The 20,620-nt window shown below is 35.7% G+C and overlaps 2 protein-coding genes and 1 long non-coding RNA gene across 3 annotated transcripts in view; 2 read left to right on the top strand and 1 right to left on the bottom strand.

The window, feature by feature from the left end:
- Positions 1–1,944, top strand: part of plekhh1 (pleckstrin homology domain containing, family H (with MyTH4 domain) member 1) — a 40,304-nt gene extending 38,360 nt beyond the window's left edge. The window contains exons 28-30 of the mRNA XM_041266810.1: positions 129–215; positions 349–495; positions 1,031–1,944. Coding sequence (XP_041122744.1) covers positions 129–215; positions 349–495; positions 1,031–1,216 — 420 coding nt within the window. The 3' untranslated portion in view covers positions 1,217–1,944. The remainder of the gene's footprint in view (positions 1–128; positions 216–348; positions 496–1,030) is intronic.
- A 2,051-nt stretch (positions 1,945–3,995) lies between these two features.
- On the bottom strand, positions 3,996–12,177 carry LOC121324354. The gene is made up of 3 exons (XR_005951232.1): positions 12,093–12,177; positions 8,481–8,630; positions 3,996–5,872 (listed from the first exon to the last, which is right to left on the bottom strand). It is a non-coding gene; the product is annotated as an uncharacterized LOC121324354 (long non-coding RNA).
- slc25a21 (solute carrier family 25 member 21) overlaps positions 11,567–20,620 on the top strand; it is a 167,732-nt gene continuing 158,678 nt past the window's right edge. Inside the window, exons 1-2 of the mRNA XM_041266095.1 lie at positions 11,567–11,900; positions 12,136–12,213. Coding sequence (XP_041122029.1) covers positions 12,144–12,213 — 70 coding nt within the window. The 5' untranslated portion in view covers positions 11,567–11,900; positions 12,136–12,143. The remainder of the gene's footprint in view (positions 11,901–12,135; positions 12,214–20,620) is intronic.

Below are 20,620 nucleotides of genomic sequence, written 5' to 3'. Positions count from 1 at the left end.
AATAAATCAATACATGTTTTCAATAAATAATGGTATAGACTGGTTTGGTTTTGAACAAGATTTTCATTAGCTATTTACAATACATAAGATAGAACTTAAGTGTGATGTCTGTGCTCTTGTCTCTGTAGCCAGTCCCCCCTTCCCCCCTGGATGGGACTATGACATGGCTGGCTGTCAGTGAGGATGGAGTCAGTGTGCTGGAGTACAACACAATGGTGCGTCTCATTTTCACATTGGGTGTTTTGCATTTGGGCTTCGACAGTGATACTTGAAATACCACATTGAGATTTATTAGTGAATGCTTCCTCTAAATAATAATGATAATAGTAAAATGTTGTTCTGTCTCAGCGCCTGGTGATGACGTACCCTTATCAGTCAGTGATGACGTTTGGCGGTTGCTGTGATGATTTCATGATTGTGGTCAGCCAGCCTAAGGACACAAGCTCTGGAAAGCGAACTGTTGAAAAACTGGTCTTTGCTATGGCGAAACCGAAGGTAAACTTGGAATGTCATTTTCTTGTGTTTTTTTTTTGTTGTTACGATCACTTACCTTTTCATCATGATATTTGCAATTGCTCTGATTTTGGTTCTTGTTGCAATATCTCAAATACAGTGTATTGGTGTAAGGAGCTATGAAGTACCTGTTTAGTTCTAGTTGCCTGCCTTGGCTTTATCCAGCATAGGCTTGATCATCGAAGGTAAAAGCCAGCACCATCTAGTGAGCTGCCACTTTGAATCAAGTTTCCTTTTGTTTTGGCAAGACACTGCAGTACACTTGTTGAGATGCACTTACTTCTATAAAGACACTTCTAGCCTCTGAAAATAATATGCTGTTTAATGTTGAGTTACAAAGGTCCAGCCTAACTTTTTGGTGTTATCCTTCAAGGGAATTTATTAAACACTAAATACATCATATGGTATATTAATCTTGCGAGTTGCTTGTTACTAGTTTTGTAACAATATGAGACACATTTGTGTTGCTGTGGGGCTGCATGCTACATACTAACATCAGGTTTTTCTTTTTTGACAGATCCTTGAGATAACTCTGTTGATCGCCAGCTACATCAACTACTGGACCAACAATCTCCTCTCGTCTTGCCCACACTCTCCCAGCCCCGGCTCCCACCTTGGCACCATGTCCGAGAAGCTCTGGGATATAGATAGCAGGCACTTCCCATCTATGACTCGCACCACCAAGGGACCCACTCTTCTCTAAGATGAATGTGCAAGTTCTTATATTAGTGCTAGAGACTTGTGTTGCGCTGGAAATGACAAAGGTTCATAAGGTAAAACTGTCAAAGTTCATCAAATGCCTTCATCTGTGTCAAGTTTCAGTGTCACTCAACGGGATCTTGATGAATCACCACAAAATTTAAACTTGAGTTCTGCGAGAACCAAGGAGATGATCCATTTTACAAACTACTTTCACCCTCTGGATTCTACTGTTTCACTGGCAACCCTAATCTGGGTACATCTGAAGTAGCACAATGAAAAAAAATCAAAGACAAAGACAAATTAAATTGAAATTACTACCTGAAGGATTAAGAGTCAGGCAGCAAGCCCAATCCCTCCACTGAGTGGTAAAGGATACTGAGTGGAGCAAAAAGGGGCAAACATTTCTTTAAACCCCAAGTCATACACAGTGAATCAGTGTTTGTCTTATTGAAGTGTGTCTGACGTGTGGATTGTTTCCATTAATTCAATTTAGTTGTAGTTTCATTGGGTAACCTTTGGAGTATGCAGATAGATTACTATGAGTCTTCATTGATATTGACTATAGAGGTCACTCATATGCAATTGAAGTTACCATGTTTTTCATGGTAGCATGTCAATGTCCTCATAAACCCTTCATACCTTACTTTCTATCAGAATACTGTACATTTACTTAGTTGCCCACTTGGGTAGCATTTAACAGCATTGGACCAAATTAGACAAATTAACCATAGATTGGTTATGCCTCTTGTCCTTTCCTTTTTTTAAAAAAAAGTATTTAGCATGTTCCTCTTTCCTGTTCTGCTTGCAATTTCCTGTCACACTGGATAGGTTCTGGTACCAGGAAAGTAAATACTTTCACATAGTAAACGAGTAAGAGAATTAAGAGAGTGAATTAGATTAATGGACAATGCTTAAGTAGCAGTTATCCTCATCAGAACTGTCGATTTGGAAGATTAAGTTGAAACCTTATGAAAGATTCATAAATGTGACCATAAATCAGTATTTTGTTTGAAAATCTGTGGTGTACCTGTTATGTAAAGCCCCTTTCACACTGGCCCCTTTCACACTGGCACGAGTCCTGGCTAACCGGGTCACAATCCCACGTAGTGTGAAACCACGTGCCTGGGTCGGGTTAACCCAGGTTCCAGTGACCCACCTCAGGATGTGGGCTGACACGGTTTGACCCGGGTTGAGTGAGACAAAATGCTTAATGGCCATTTGTGAGCCGACACAAAAACAAACAGCCATGCCTGCATGAAAGTTTCACTTCAACAAGGAACTTTTCTGTTATTAGCCATATGTTTGTTGGTTGAGACGCACTGTGAGCCAGATTGCAGCAGGGATGAAGAAACTTTTCTCTAATTAACATTTGGGCAGACGGTTCAGCTTGAACAGAAGTTTTTATAACAAGCTCCTTCCAGGGCATCGATATGCGCATTGTTTGTTTGTATCTTTTACCCAGGTCAACCCTGCTTTATTGAAAGCAGTGTGAAATCGAATCCCACGTCCAGATGACACCGGGTCCTGACCGCGTAAGTTCTGACCTGGGAAGATCATACAAGTTTGAAAGGGGCATTTGACAAACATTGTGCAATGGTTAAATACTGAAATATTTTGGATACATAAAAGGTGGTATACTATTCCAAATCAACCTGACCTTTTGACTTTATAACACGGTTTTTTGTGGTATATGTTCTATGATAACAATCCTACTTGAAATATGATAAAATGGAGTGGACAAACACACTGATTTGCCTTTAGACCCATGTAAAAACCATGCCTTGACTGCACTGATTTGTTGGACCTAATTTTAATTTTTAAGCGCAGTACCTCTGCTGTGCAGCTCTTTTTATACACATTTCTCAGGGCCTTGTATATTGCACAACTACCACATTGTGTAATCAATCTTCAGCTCCAGGGGCCCATTCAGAAACCACTGCCTCTAATCCATTGTCTTAGGGCTTAACACAACTGGCAATAATAAGCTGTGAAACTTGATAGTCTAGATACCATAGTATGTAATTAGGTATCATTAAAAGTAAACCGTTGCTATGGAAACCTGCTGTGCAGTATGCCCACTTCAAACGGTCCCAGAAAGGCTGGCTTCCTTGTGATCCACTGATTTGCTGATGGTAGGGTTTCTAAGGTGGTGTTATTACCCGGATAGCTTACAAATGTGCACTGCAACACATGAAAGAGACATGTCATATCATCAACAAAGTATTTTGATGCTTAACTTATTTGGCGATTGTCAAGCGTGTCAGGTACAATTTTAATTTTCACACGCGCTGTTTTAGTTATTTTTTTTTTCCCCCCCAAGAGTAAAACAGGTTTAAAAGCCCTTGCATAGCAAAAGGACATCAGTACTGCAAGTCCAGTCCAGCCAAGCCCCACCCCTTGTTTGCTATATTTTGCACATACCTCTTCATAGTCATGCATACTGATAAATCCTCTCCTGATCACTCGTTTTATCACCAATCTCCTCAATGATGTGATAAAAGTCATTATTTTATTACTATAACATCTCAAAAAGCTCTGCAAATGTTTGTGATATTCTTTCTGCGTTGGATGCGGAAGCAGCGGTCTCCTTTATTTGTGCCTGTGTTATCTCGCTGGTGCAGGGGCTATGTGTATTGCTCAGATACACCCCTTTTTTTTCTCTCCAAGCTTCATTTGGCTCCTATCGGTCTCACTCCAAAAGGTTTTCTCTGTTTTTCCCAGAGAAAAAACAACTAGAGACCTGTGCTTGACATCTTTTTGATGTCGGACAGGGTCCAACATCAGACTGGAAAGGGAAAATCTTAGTCGGACCTGACAGAACCGCAAAGGGTTAAAATGTCAATTTTGTTGCTTTCAGTATCTTCTAGTCCTTTAGAAACATCTACTGCAGTATTCTGTAAACCTAGTAGAAGCAGAACTTTTGTGACCTATAGGTTTACTTTGTGCCATAAGGGCCAAAATTATTTTAACCCTAATGAACTGAAGAACTGGAAAATACTTTTATTAAGCGTTATTCACAGAACTGTCATGCAAGATGCAGTATATCCACACGTGCTTCCTATAAAAATAAGTATGTTGCAAGTAATAAGTAATCACTTTTGGTGTGTATATCTCTCGTACCTCATTGACCATCATACAATTAATATTGTGTTGTTCAACCAAGGGCTACCGTGTGTGCTTTCTAAATACTATTTATGAAAAGTACTTGAATCTTGTTTGGATCAAACCACTGCCTTTTTTGTAAAATGGCAAGGAATCTTATTTATGTGTGTTTTGAGGTGCTGTTTTAAGAAAACCTAGATCATGGTTTATATTGTAGTTAATTTAATAATTTTAAGGAATTTTTAAGCTTTTTGTGGACACTCCTGGAGGTACTGGATTTGTATAGCAGTTTAGAATGTTAATAATAAATAGTGACTGAAAACGCTGTATCTTGTTCAGTAAAGTAATGTATGCAAGTGTGGGATTCAATTGATGTGGGTCATGCAAATTGAAATGTGATTTTAAATAAATTAAAGTTCACTATTTGCTTTCTGGCTTATTTTTTTTTGGTGGGGGGGGGGGGGGTTGGGTTAAAGCAGAATGCATTCCCAGGACTTTTGGGTAATACCTTTTATATAAAATGGCTAATTCCAGTAGGGGTCCAATTACAAATTATACCTTCTGCTTGTGTTTAATCTAGTAAATATTATGATATGAAATGTAGTGTATTTTTTACTAGTTTTTGTACTTTTTTTTTTGTTATAAAATATAACTGTTTTTAATATTCATTTGTAAGTTTCATTACGGGCTGTACCAATGGCCTGGCAGATGCTGCATTTTCTGTTGGTGGACTTGCCGTCATAAATGTTAAGCAAACGCACGTTTTTATTTAAAATAAATAATTAAATAAATATGTGATACTATGTTAAATAAAGCCCTTTACATGCCATACTTTTAGGTAGTCCTGCACTTTCATGCTCACTTCACCTGAAGAAATTGTCCACACCACTAAACTTCACTGCTTTCTTTCCTGTCCCTACTAACCAGCTGGGACATGAATGTAAGGCAAACAAACAGTTTTCTTTAATCTACTGAAAATGAAAACATATGTTTCCTCCATAGAAACTGTTCAGTGTAGAAATTAAACATGTTACATATTTTCTTTAATGTGATTATGTAAAAGGGAGTTTAACTTTAAAACAAAAGCACAATGATGTAATGGAAGTTTTTTGGCAATACACAATACTCTGTGTTGCTGTATAATACACTTTAGGTGCAGGTCGATTAACTGTGTGTACAGTAGATTATAAAAAGTTAATTTAAAAGAAAGAATTAAAGCATTGAAAGAAATCCTTTAGTACAAATAAATGCTCTTAACTGTACAGTGTGAAACATTGCATTATTTGTATTTTGACATACTAACACCCTAAATGATGATGACTATATGAATGCTGAAATACTGTATAAAGCATTTAATATCAATCATGTTTCCCAGGTACCGTGTATATAAACTGACAAACTATGACCTGTTGCAACCGGTCTCGCTGGACCTACTGTATTATGCAGGTACAGTCCCAAAGGCATGTTCACACACAACGCAGTGGAAAAGCACACAAGGCGGCAAATGTCACATATTGCAGCTAACCTTGACAACAGCAGGCTGTTGAAATTTCTCCTGGGGAAAAACAGACACAGGTGCATGAAAGAGAGATGTACACATTTTCCATAACTAATTAGTTGCTGAAGTATTATTCTAGCAACCAGGGTAATACCCTGATTTACTAGTGGGTTCTGGTGTTTGCCTTTTGTAAAACTAAATTATTTTACATGCTGTAATACTTGACTTTTAAAGACTAATTTATAGCTTGCCATTGTACAGACGTGATGCATAAGACAATCCACAGCAATTTCCAAAGGCTGGCTGTTTGCAAAGTGTCTCAGATGGGTGTATACATTCTTTTTTGTTTTGATATTCATCAGGTGCATATCTATCCAATATTGTGGTCTGGCAAAGGTAAACCAGGCTAACACATCCCTCAGACTAGAAGGCCTCTTTGAAACGACTGGTGTCTCCACCTGCCATTTTTCAGTACTGTGAAGGAAGTATTCGACCTACTGTTTTCAAGGCCGTAGTTCTAAGATAGCACAATTTTTTTAGTCCAATTGGGGGGGGAATAAATTCAAATAAATAATTCAAGAAGTTAATGCAAGTGCTCTTACTGTTGCAGACAATAGTATTTGAACAGTTAAAAAAATAGAAAAATCAGTGATTTCTATAATTTTGAATGTTTCTATTGAAAGATATATATATGAGAGACAGATTCAGCTTTATAATAAAACAACACAATATTACATAACATGCATACAATGAAAAATATGCAAAAATGAATTTCATACTTTAACAAATGTATTTGGGCAATTGACATATTTTATAAGAAACCCATTCATGGCTAATTATTGACAATTATCATGATTGAAAACCAACACCTGATGATAATTATAGAACAAATAAATACATAGTTACCAAGTGCTGAAAAATAAATTTGAAATTTGTGATTTAAAAAAAGCAACAAAAATTATTACAACTAAAGAGTACAACAATGATCTCACAATGGTAGTGATACAACTAAATGAAAAAGGAGAAACTACCAGAAAAATGGCAGAATTACTCCTGAAAAGCACTGTGTGGGCTATTGTTGACAAGCACAAGAGAACAGGAACGACTCTAAATAGCTCCAGTTGTGGAAGACCAAGAAAGATTACTAAAAAAGCTGGAAGAGGAATTGTTCGAGCAGCCCTGCAAAATCTTTGTATTTGTAAAACATATGACACAAGAATTGAGAGATGGTGGTCAAGAACTCAATGATACCTTAACAACATGACAACTTGAAGAAGCCTGATGATTTCTATCAATTTTTATGATAAGATGAAACCAAAATACAACTTTTTTTTCACCAAGAAAGCAACAATATGTTTGGAGGAAGAGAAAAGAATTTAAAGAAAAGTTCATCATGCTCTGTGTTAAACAGGGCAGAGGTTGTGTGATGGCATGGGCTTGTTTTTTTTCCCTCAGGTACTGGTGACCTTTGTATTGTAGAAGGATCAATGAATGTTGCAAAATAGCAACACATTTTGCACTCTCATTTGTTACCCAGTGCTAGAAGGCTTACTGGACAGAAATTTGTATTACAGCAGGATATTGACCCTAACCATTCTGTGGTCTACAAAGTAATTTCTGGAAAAAAGGAAGATTACAGTTATGGATTGGCCAGCTCAGTCCCCAGACTTGAAACTCATTGAGATGTTGAAGGCTGCTGTTGCAAAAATGAAACCAAAGTCGATTGCAGAACTTTAAGCTGTATGTGTTGAAGAATGAAATATCTCCGGAAATATGCTAGAAAGTTTTCAAATAGACTGCAAGCTGAAAGGAAGCAAATGGTGGGCACACAATGTAATGTAAGGGTGCCTAAATACTTTTGTCAAAGTATGAAATTTGTTTTTGCATGTTATTTTTCATTTTATGCATGTTATATATTATTTGCTGTTTTATTATAAAGCTGAGTTGCTACTTTAATTTATATCTTTCAATAGAACAATTAGAATTTATAGAAATCTTTTTTTGTGTTTTTTATCATTTTTTTTAAACTGCCCAAACACTTTTGTCTGCGACTGTACATGCACCTACAATTGTTCTGTTACCTCAGCAGTTTTACAAACCTTATAAAAACATAAAATATGTCACGGTCGGCAGTTGAAATCCACATTCTTCAAAACAAAAAAATATAGTGTTCGGGCATTTAATGGGGTCAACTGTAAAATTTAAGCACAGGCTTGTTTTTATTTTTTTCTTTCTATTGATTGGGGGTCTGTAATGATTACAGCAAGGACAGTTTAAACGGGCAGGTTTAACTTCCTTGTAAAATATAAAGCTTTTTTTGATCTGCTACTGCTGAGGAAATTCTCCTGAAGAAAATTATTAACACATGCTTTGTCCTTTAAGATAGTATTTATAATACAAGTGTTACCACATAATTTATACAACCAAGCTGCAACTTAAATCCTTAACTCCAGGATCAAAGTGGGTGCAATATTGGATGGAGGCCTCAAGGGCTAAGTGGGCATCAAACATGACATTTCAGAAGGGGTGATAACTAATGCTTTAAACATTTTCTTTAGTTATCATTGTGCTGAAAATAAGTTTTGGTTCCTTACTTTTTTTATTGAGAAGAATAATTAGCTTCAAATTGGTTTAAATTACTTTTTCTGTTTTACTGTTCCATTACCTTATATGATTTTTCCAATCATTAAGCCTGTGTTAAGGTGCTTTGACTGAGTTCAGGAGCTGCTCTTCGGTTCCAGGTGTCTGCCGTAAACCTGTCATGTATGCTACATCAGCCAAAGTGAAGTGTCTTTATATTGGTAAGCGCCAGCACCTAACAATACACAGCACAGTATTGTCAGCAAAACAAATGGAAACTTGCTCCAAACAAAACTGTAATGGTAAAAAACAAAAAAAGAAAAAAAACAACAACAAAATGTTTGAAAATGTGTATCAAATACATGCCTACAACATTTAAATTAATTTGCCCAATGCATCACCTTTCCCCTACTAAACTGGCCATTGGATATATAGTGGGTGTCCAAGTTTCATCGTGCTGAATATAGTTTTTTTTTTATCACACCACAGTGAGAAAGCTGCATTCAGACTACACTCACCATTATACCATGTGTTCTCATAGAAAAACTGCTTCAGTTTACTGTAACTGCTGCATCAAGAAAAAAATAATTTCTGTAGAATAGCAGGAAAAAATGTGTGTGACTCATTCTCTGAATATTCTGAGTTTAAACAGGTTAAAGCTTTAATGGCATTTTCTTGCCAACAACAAGTAGTAAATCCCATTTAACCAGAAATACATGACTTAATCCCTGGTTTTATTAAGAAAGGACCATAGTTCTACCCCTTATTATTTTCTATGGAAAAGACACCACTTAAACAGGAAGATTGATATGATATTGATTCAAAAAAATAAGTAATTGTGTATGGAAAGTTCTAAGAAAATGAGTGGTGGCTATCCATTTTTTTCACTATAATCTTAACATGTTAAATAACCATATATAACTATACAAAAATAATGCCTTAAACCCTTTATGTTAATTATGGATATGCATAATTTAAAATACATTAGTATAAAATTCAGCATCCTGGTACCTTTATTGTAGTTCAATTATCAGATCATTGTTGTGAGTTTGAACTACAACACATGAAGTGTTTATGTACCAGGAAGCTTCACCAAATTTTAATCCATAGTGTTGTATTTCAAATATATACATATTCAACAGGCAGAACCAAAGGATTTTTAACAGAACAAAATGGGCCACTGCTGACAAAATGTATTGTACATCATTACTAAGGGTGTCTTTTTTTGTTCAAGAGATGTAAGTACAGGTTGAGCAGTCAGATCAACTATCTTATACAATAAGACCCTACACACAACGTTAAATTACAGAACACATTTTAAAACCTTGGTCTGCACTTCAATAATAATAATAATAATAATAATAATAATAATAATAATAATAGAATTAATGGGGCACAAGCCAGACATCCAATAAATATAATTTATTGGGATTGAAATATGTACCCTTTGGTGTGAAATGGAAAAGAGTGATAAATTAGCCAAGAAAACTGTAAACTTAACAGTATGGGAAAGAAAACAAAAAACTGGCAATCCCATGCTGCCAAGTTCAAGTTGATTTCCCCCAAAGAGAATCATTGCAAGAATCATCTGACAGCATACAATAGGAGTTTGTATTTAACGCCAGGCAAAGGCATGAAATATATTTTATGAAAGTCAGATAATAAATTAATCTGTATTTATATGACACCCTTTCACTGGGTATTTAACTGGACCGCCTTTTGTTGCCAGGTGATTCTTACATTAGTCTAGCAGTTGGAGAGTAAAATCATAAATAAATCATTCTATCTGGCAATGCACTTACACTTTCTTACACATAATGTCAAGCCAAACCCAGATAAAACCTTATTTGGAAGTAAAAAAAAAAAAGGCAATTTGTACATACAAAAGGTGAACCCAGACAGCACAACTGCTAATATTTCACAAAGAACAAAATCAAAACTGGGCCAATCTGTCTGCTTAAGATTTCCACCCCTCACAATTTACCTAAGGGAATTAGAGGCAGTAACCACTAAGGAATACCCCCAATAACCTTATAGACTTGTCACGTTGTATCATGACGCTTTCATTCTTCACTGACTTGTAAACCAGAAGACCAAGCGACTACTATAGAAATGTTGCTCTTATCACTTATGATAATGCAAATGCACTGATGTTCATATTTTAATAAATGTTCTAAAAGCCAAAAAACACAGTAACAAAACGCTGAATCACTACAAAAAAAATGAATTTTCAGGCCCCGCTTCTAAAGTCTGAAGACTACTGAGCCACGGCCTCTAGGGTAAGTGGTGGTGAGATATTCCAACTGGGCAATGAAGTAGCTAAGGGGATGGTTTTAGAGGTCAGAACACCCCCCCCCCCCCCCCCCAAAAAAAAAATCAATTATCCAACTACGCAGGACAATAAAAAAATATCAGCCATGTGGAAAAGTCTCACTCCATTACCCACCCTGCTAAAACATAATCCAGGTCACCACTAGCACCCCCTCCCCCTCCCTGGAACGAAATCCTTGCTACGCAAGCGTTACTGACCATCAAAAAAAATCTCCATCCATCCCCAAAACAAAATCCTGGCTACTCCACTGCAACTGGGTCCTTATTGACTCTTCCATAAAGTATCACTGCAAAAGTGGTTATAAAATACATTTATTGATGGCGACAACTTCTTATTCTGGTGGTAGTCAAAATCAATGCCTGTTAATCCCACCTTATTCCATGTTTAAAATAAATAAAATAATTATAATAATTTAAAAAAAAAAATCGAAGTCCCCATTGTAGTGAATGATTTTTAACAGTGAAATTGTGTAATGAAGAACACATATTGCAATAGGCAGCTATTTAGAGCTATTGTTTGTTCAAATCAATGTTCACCATTTCACCTCAACAGCCATTAGTATCTTACTTTTAATGTCATTCTTGACCTAATTTCTCAGTGTTACAGTAGCAGGCACCCATTAAAATAATACAAACTTCAAATTACATTTTCTTAGATGTTTTACTTTTGCCTTATCATGTCACTGTTATTATAGTCATCCTTACAGTATTTTACTTTTGTATGTATTTACTTTACATTTTTACATTGATTTTCACTTGCAGTAATTAACATTTTAATGCATCATGAACATATACATGATTCAACGTCTTAAAGATCCCCCAACAGTAATGTTTCTTTTTTAATGTTTTAGTTTACATTTTAAAACATAATACAGGTAAGGGCCACCGACAATGGGCAGGTTTGCTCAGAAACTGTAGGAATTTAATACTTTGACACAAAAAACCCATATCCATTCATGCATGACATTCCTCCTTGGGGGTGGTACTATTCTTTGACAGCGGGTTATAATTATGTAACCACTGCTCTAAGGGTTATTGCTCGTTGGAAAGTGGGATAGGTGTTTTCTTCGTCTCTCACCAACTCTCCGGCCTGGTCGTAAAATTCAACTTAGCAAAGCAAACTAAGAACTTAACTCAAAGTCCCCAATGAACTAAGTGCAGTTGAGTTTCAAAGGTAAACTGGAAATTAATATTGAACTGCTGGAAGCAAGTCAATAACCCATATATCTCTGTGCTCCTAGGGTAACGCTACTTCCCTTGGCACACACACGTTAATTATTATTATGATGTATTATTATTATTGTTGTTGTTGTTATTAATATTATGGTAGAAATGTCAGCACCTCCGATTTATTGTTTTTAGATACCTTGCATTCATTCTCTTGTTTTCCTGCTTTTTGGTTTCAACAGGTCCCGAAATGTCGGCAAAACAACAACACGGTCTATTAAGAGAAGCGTCTCACCAAATTATGGCCGGCGGTTCCGCTGGTAAGTCAACACTTTAATAACAATTTTGAGTTCTTGTTTGTCATTTCTATTGTGTAGTGGTTTGCATCACGTTTTCTATTACGTTGGCCTTCGGTCAAATAGGAGACAGTATATTTTGTCTACAACGCAGCAACAACAACAACAAAAAACTGTTTTGCATGTAACAAGAATGTATGCAGTTTGACATCAACCCGGATGAATCACGTTTCGAAATGGAGTCTTCGTAAGCACTAGTAGCTTTCAAATTTGGTTCCGCTAAACTTTAGTTCCTGGGTTGTGGTTACATTATTATATTACAGTATTTTGACAGAGGGGATGTACTAGTTTAAGTAATGTTTTGTGTGTTCATTGAAGTGTGCGTACTGTGTTTTGTGGAACCCTTACAGTTTACACAGTGTAGAGAGTAAAAGTCAAGCATGTACATTTTGTTGAAAATTATACATTGCTGGAAATACTCCTCACGGCACGGTATATCTTTTCTGATTAACTAACTGCACTTGTCAAGTATCCTTTGGTATCATACAACACGTAAAAGATGGGAAGATAATTACATTACTCACGTTAGCGGAGTGTCAAAAAAAAAAAAGTTAATCATTACAGGTAGATCATCTGCTAAATCAGACCAAACAAGATCCCGCTTTGTCAGTTCTTTTTTTTTTAAGTATATGAAAAACTACAACGTGGTATGTAGTTTAATATATTAATATAACATTATTTAACACGTTTCATTCGAGTTTATAAAGTAAAATGTGTTAATTATATAGGGTGATGCAAAACTTTTGTCCGTAGCTGTATGATAGTCCCCATTTTCGGTCTAACTTGTTCCATCAGTCAAACCAATTACAGAGCTCATTTGTTTGGTACGCTGTAATCAAGATTAAGTTAGTACAGATATCTGCAGGATTTTCTAGTCCACATTTTAGTCCACTTAATGTGGACTAAATCACTGATACGCTGCAATTGACAACGCTTCTGCTTTGCTTGTGTTTAATAAAGATTATTGGAGACATACACATAAAACACAACTGCAGGCAACTGGTGATTAAAAAGAAAAAAAAAAGCTCAGGCAGTTACCTCATGACATGCTAACAACAGAATAGGAGTTTTAGAATTTTTTTTGCACCTGACAGCCTGTGATCCATTTAAACCTTGTCTGTTTTGCCTACAGCTCTGTATGTATCCCATTGTAAGCTCTGTTGGAAATTGATAGTGATGTTTTTCAGTTGGCCATACTGGTTCAAGAAAACACTCATCCAATTGCTGTTAATTTTTATATACCAGCTACGTACCCAGTTGGGCTGTAAATAGATTTGTTTAAACTTGTAAAAATTTTAAAATATTGAGACCAGGTCTTAGTAGTAAGTGTACATTGTTGGCATATTTACTTGATATTCAGGATTTCTTCTTATATAATTAAGTGCTGTACACCTGCAGTCAAATGCATGTGTTGCATTGTATCCATAGCTATTAAACACCCAGTAATGCTGAAAGAAATGTTGATGTTAGCTCCCTTATAAGTCTATCACAGTAAATGTGCGCATCAATTTGACAGTTTTCCCATCTTTTCCCATGGTTTATATCCCACGCTTTCAGAGATGAAACCTACAGTCAGTCAAGCATGTTCTCCAACAGCTAAACTAAAAAGTTAAAGAGTCATTATATCAGTTGTTCTATAACATATTGCAGACTTGAATTATCATAGGGGCATGCAGTTCTGATCTGTGGTACACATTTCCACACCCGGTCTGTGTTTCAGAGCATGACCAAAGTCCCAGTTAGGGACTTTCACTCTTGGTGTATGTTGATACAGTGTTGGATTAACTGGTGTCAGTGTGTTGGGAAATTCTGAAATGTGATTCTAAACTGAGATAACAGGTTGTGTCATGTTTTAGTTTAACCCCTTTAATGTTGGGATTGCTAATATTTGGAATATTAGTAAGTCCTGATATACATATTTGGTGTTAGTTTACCTATACTTTTCAAAGATAATTATTATATCTTTTTTCATGATACAGGAATTTTCTTAGATAATCCCACAGTTACGCCCTTCAGTTTTGAAGATGTGCTCGAGCTGTTGCAGGGGTGCAGAATGCATTTCCCATGAGAATGCTTTTTACTGCTTCCCAGTCCTTTTCCCATATTCAAAAGGAACTCAAAGCAGATGCAAAGCACAAGTTAAAGAAGCATGAGTGTTAACATTTTTTATAGAACGGGCAACAAACAACAAGCTTACTTTTTGAGATGAATTGCTTTGTTATGGGTTATAATCTATGTTGAACAAATGAAATTCCATCTAAATGTAAATACTGTTGGAGACCAGTGAATGTTAGTATGAAGCCTACAGTGTTAGTGTGGTATATGCTTCAAACAAAGTTTCCATTTGGACATTGTATCTTTTAAAGTAAAACGTAAGTGTCAAAATATAGCATTGAAGGCGTTGGTGAAACATTTGTTTAAGTTTTGTGTTTGACATTGATTCTCTTGTATAGCAGAGCTGAAACTGGACTTCTATACTGTAGTTGCAGATGTGAGACTGTAAGGTAACCTTGCCAGTGGGTAGAGATTTGGAGGCAGACGAACGATCAAATAGATTAATAATAAATTGTCCTCTTTGAATCTCTGTCTATCTTTTTTTATTGTTTTTCATTGAGTTTACAGACAGAAATGTGCAGTATGCTAAATGTTTTTTTTTGACACATGAACATTAATAAAAAAAATAAAAAAAAACTCTGCAAGATAATGGAAAATGGAGGCATCTTCATTAGTGACCTGGTTATCATATTGAGAATGCTGTAATTGGATCCCTGATCTCCATGACAGTTGGGTTAAGCCACTTATACATATTGGTCCTCAGCCTTATCAGCCTGAAAACTCAAGGCCAATTAGTACCACAGAAGGGCTGTATTCACAAACCATTCAACTGAGTGCCAAGGTTGCACATTTCTTTATAAACGAAAAACAAACTGCTAATGTTACAGACAAAGCCTTAGGAATTTATCAGTGTTTAAAAAAAGGAAACTGTGCCATTAATCAGTTTTCCTATGTTTCTTGGTAAATATTGGGGTGATACTGGTGGATGGATTGACTAGCAGCTTGCCTGCTTCTAGTCGATATTAATAGTTAAGAAATGTCTGTGTGACCATGTAAATCTGAAGTTAACGAGTACAAACAGTATGTTGAATAGACAGCCTTGTGTTTTGCTCAAATTATTTATCTATACATGAGGTCAGAGATTGTGTCATGTTATAAAATAATGTAAAATGCTGCTAAACAGAGGGAGTAGGAGGGACACATTGTCAAATGCTCTGAATGGAATATAAAGCTGAAAACTTTAAAAACAGGTGAAGGCAGATTTAGAGAAAAAATGAGATTGCAATATTGGAACAACAGAACCCAAACCCCTCAGAATTATTGCAGACACCTCAGGATATGAATTAAAAAAAAAAAAAAAAAAAAAAAAAAAAACATTTTTTAAAAGCTACTTTTCTATTTTAATATTTCAAAGCTTGAAACAAGCAACTCAAGAATATTTATTTAAAGATTTATAAGTGTGCACACGTCTTGTAACATTGCAGAACAAAAAAAAAAAAAAAAAAAAAAAATACACTTGTGAAAAGGATTTTAAAAAGCATTCCCAAAGTAGGCATGAGTGCTGAATGGGCTTGCATTTCAAATGTCTTCCATGTTGTGTTTCTGATCCCACTGTACCCGGCTTCCCTAGTTAAAGCTCCCAGGTGCCTGACAATCAGCACACAGTGTGTACAGTAAGTGCACAGCCACATCTTGAGGAGATTAGTTGTGGCTGTGCAATGTGTTCAGGCTGGTGTAATTAGGGATTGTATACAGCTGTGTAGGAGGGCAGTGCTGGGGTTAGTCATGGGACTCTATAAAGGGTTTTGATTGATTTATTATTGAAGCCATTCTATTGTTTTCAGATTTGAAGTATTGGACCATGTCCAGTTAGAAAAAGTGTATGGACTAATACAACAAAGACATTTAGAATGTGTTTGGCAGGATAGTAACTGTTTGAATCTCTCCCTGTACAGTAAATATTGTATGACACACTACATTATAATTAGTGTGCCTGTCTGTTAAATAACTGTTGTTATGTGTAAGCAATAACACACAACAGGGCTTGCAGTAGTTATAAAATTGCTTAGTTTTCTCATGACATTTTATAAATTGTGTTCTATAAATATGAACTGCAGCACTATTTTCTTCATGCTCTTCAAACAAAGTTAACATGTACATTAAACTCTGTCAACACTGCAAATCGCTAATGGTTGTGGGACAAATTGCCATGTCTGTATTGAAATAATAATTCCACTCAAAACAGCAGATAAGTAAACAAATCTTGTTTATTCCTGCATACATACTGTACATGTCCATTTTGGTAGCATTTAAGATTACAAGCCCATACATAACCATGTAGTTACAGTGTAACGTGGTGTCATTTGGAACATTGAAATTCATCTGGTCAGTCTGTTGTTGGATTTGAATGAATGCAAAATAGATTCCAAAATGGTTTAAAAAAAAATAAAACAAAAACCACTCCGGACCACAGAATATGTAAAAGTTATTCGCTGCTAAATCTCTGTACTTGTTAAATAGAAGGTGTCTGGATGACCGACTCAACCACCTGAAAACAAAATGAAACCCAGTACAATAATTTTACTATTCAGGATTTACTGTAAGCTTGGCAAATGAGATATAGTGAAGAGGTCAATCTATGTTTGTCTTTCTGTCTGTCCGTCTGTTTGTACATATGTAAGCTGCCATTTGTCTAGTTAACATTATCATTTGCCATTTCTTATGGTATTCTCTATATGTAGGTCATGGTTACATACTTAATCATGATACCCAGTCATATTTATAGCTCCACAAAGGAATAAAGTATGTCAATTACTCACATACTTGTACTATCCAATACTTCTTTTTTCTTTTTTTTTTTTTTTTTTTAACAAACATTTTTATTAGACAAGATACAAATTGTTACATTGTTGTACAGTGAGAAAGCTCAGTATTTTATACAGTGGTTACCAGTAAGTTACAGGACAAGGGCACATACACAGCCTGTACACTAAAGTGATGCTGGGCAAGGTTTTAGATACAGACACCAAATCATTACAAGAAGGCAACATTTCTTTCTAAAGATTCATAATGTTAAACTGCTAATACTAGTATTGCTTATTATTGTTACTCAAAATTGCAATTTTTGTTGCCAAGATAAAATAATAATTTCTCCAAAAAAGCAAAAACATAAACAATGTGCAAAATTTAAACAACGCTGATGGAAACTTGGAAATGTGCTGCATTAATGTGTATATGTGTGTTTGTGTGTGTGTGTGTGTGTGTGTGTGTGTATATATATATTTATTTTTAATGTTGCCTATCTGTTGTTGCCACTTTAATAGAAACAAAGTCCTAAATTCTCAGCCAAGTCTCAAATGAATCAGTCAAATCGGTGTTAAACCCTTTATAGAGTCCCACCACTAACCCCAGCACTGCCCTCCTACACAGCTGTATACAATCCCTAATTACACCAGCCTATGTTTTTGCATGCCAGAACCCTCTGTTTCTTCTTGTGATTGTTACTTTGTTAATGCATTTTGCTGTTATTTTATGTTGCCAAGGTAAAACCACAAGTCCTAGATTTCCAGTTGCATTGCAAGCTGTAGCCCCTAAGACAACAGGGCATGCATGGTTTATTGTTGTGCCATATTTAGTGTTGACTCTAGTTTTTAAGACTTACTAAAAAGAGTGTGGATACACACAAAATCAGAAGCTAACTGTTAGAATACTGTTCTGATCAGTTTTGTTGTGCCCTGAGAAGCACATCAGTCATTTGGTTAATGGGATATTACAGAAGTAATATTGGAACATCTCGTGCAAATCAGGCAGGTGTAAGAGGTTGTACATCTAAATGTAATATTATCCCTTGTTGGGATCCACATATAGTACAGTTATTGTGGCAAAACAAAGGCCTGGGGCCTTGGTAATGTTTTCTTTTATAACACAGAACATTCCATTCTTTACTACTGAAGCTTAGAGCATTGAATACAGAGTCTTTAGAAAAGGGATTGAATTATAAAAAAAAAAATCTAAATGGATGATTCAGCTTTAAGGGGAGGCAGTTAGTTCTCATCATGTTGGTACCTGTGTAACAGACACCAGTGGTTATGTAGAAATTTGGAAAACAAACCTAGAGCAACAGGCCCAGTTTCTCAGAATGTTATTTTTGGCTGCACGTTTGACTTTTACAAGCAAACTCTGGAATCATGATATGGAAATTATTGGTTTAGGTCTAGAGTGGGCAACTTGATGCCAAGTCCTCTGTCATAAAACAGTAATGTAATTGAGCCATCATTTTAAGGTAACTTTTAAGGCCGGTACAAATAGTCCCAGACATACAGCAACAACCAACATGAGCATCAGTTACATAGATGTATATTTGGCTGCTCCTCTGGAAACCTTCCTTTTCTCATTACTGTTTTATCTATAGAGGACATTACTTAGTATTAAACCACACAATCATACCCAAGTCTATAAAATCTAAAACAACATTTGCTTGCTAGCATATCTGTAAGACCATTTTATTCAGATGGTGAAGAGCCTTTGGACCAGAAGCAGAACGTTCAAATCTCTGCCAAAGTGAGACTCGGTGGAGGCTTGTGTAGCTTTTGGACCTCAATCATCCATTTGCTGTAGATCAGCTGCTTAACCATATGAATGAGGAAAAATGATTGTACATCTTACAGAGAGAAGTGAAATGGTTAACATTGCCAGGCTCCAAAAAGCCATAATGTGTGGTTAATGTATTGCTAGTAGACTGGCAAAGTCATTATTCACTTGCATGGTCAACATCCATAAAGTTCATAATATTTAACCACACGTTTACACGGACCAGGACTGCTGGATGAAATCATACAGGCTCTCGTCGTTATGCTTTACATGAAAGCCCCAAGTGTATACTGATGTAATCCCTGCATATATAAATACACACACAAACCAATAAAACATGTCTAATAATAATGTACAATTATTATTTTTTTTTTTTTTTTGGTAAGTCTATACAATAATGAGGTCTTCATATCTGGCCAGTTTGAAGGTAGGCCCATAGTTTAAAAATAGGATTTTTAAATATTGGGTGATTTAATTTGAAGATGTGGATACGAATTTCATTTCGGCATTAAAGACATTGAAAAACACAAAAGTGTTTGTCATTACATTTATTTAGTTCCTTTCAATATTACTGTATTAAGTTTGCAAGTCTGTAAAGGATTGGTTGTTCCAAATTTTTTAGGTAGCAGCAGAAAAATAGTGCTTTGGAGTGTCTAATCAAGATTTTGTAATTATAGTTTTCATGTCAAGCTAGCAAAACCTCTCAAACTTTTCAAAACTTGTTTATGAAACAAAAGCACAACAAGCCGTTAAAAAAAATATAGTAAAACATCAACAGTAAAGCCTAATGCTAAAGGAATAAAATAGATTATTATAGCCATAACTAAGACTGGCTACCATACCTAATATAGCTCTAAAGCTGGTATGCAGATGGCATACTTTTACAGTCATTCTGCAATTCTCCTGTGGAAAGCGTATTTCACGTAGTTTTGTTTTGTAAAGTGTGTATATGCATGACTAAACTGAGCAGGCCATGGATAAAATGTAAAGACATCTTGTATTATCAAAGCCTGGAATGCACATAGAAATCATGTTTTTGTTTTGTATTTCATTATTTGGAATATATGGGGGTGTCTGTCTGTTCATGTGTCCATGTGTATGTCACACAATACATTTCTGCATGTATCAAGAAAACCACTTATTAAATTCTGATAAAACTTGGTATTAACACTATTTAGTTTAAGAAAGTAGCGGATTCTGGAAATACTGTATATTGAGGTTCATACATCCATCTTTATGCCACACTTACAGTTTTGCACATATCTGAAGAATTGCTTATCAAATTATGATTACACATTTGATTGCTAATTCTTATTCTAGACATTTCTATATGCTGTTGATATGTCACGGCCATCAATGTATGCCATATACCGATAGCACTAATTTTGAATTCACAGTCATGACTGGGGGTGTATGTTACTCACATACTTGTTTGTTTATTTTTATTTAATTATTTATTAATTTTTTTATAGGGTAGAATATTTCTTCAGTTAATGTCTGCTCCAGCCACATGGTGGCACTGTTGAGCTGTAATAAACCTGTTTCTATTTTACAAAAAATGGTGAGCATGTACAGTATTGTTTGCTAAAATAAGTGAACCAGGTTGATCAACATTTTCTTTTTGAGGTAATTTCAAGAGGTACACAATCCAGAAAGTTCTCACAGGTATATCTGAATAACATGCTTATCGCTATCACCTTTTATCCCTGGTCCTCTGGTTGTAGAG

This window comes from Polyodon spathula, chromosome 12, assembly GCF_017654505.1.
Source record: "Polyodon spathula isolate WHYD16114869_AA chromosome 12, ASM1765450v1, whole genome shotgun sequence".
In the NCBI taxonomy this organism is placed as follows: domain Eukaryota; kingdom Metazoa; phylum Chordata; class Actinopteri; order Acipenseriformes; family Polyodontidae; genus Polyodon; species Polyodon spathula.
Note: the sequence above shows the minus strand (reverse complement) of the source record. Positions and strands in the feature narration are given on the sequence as shown.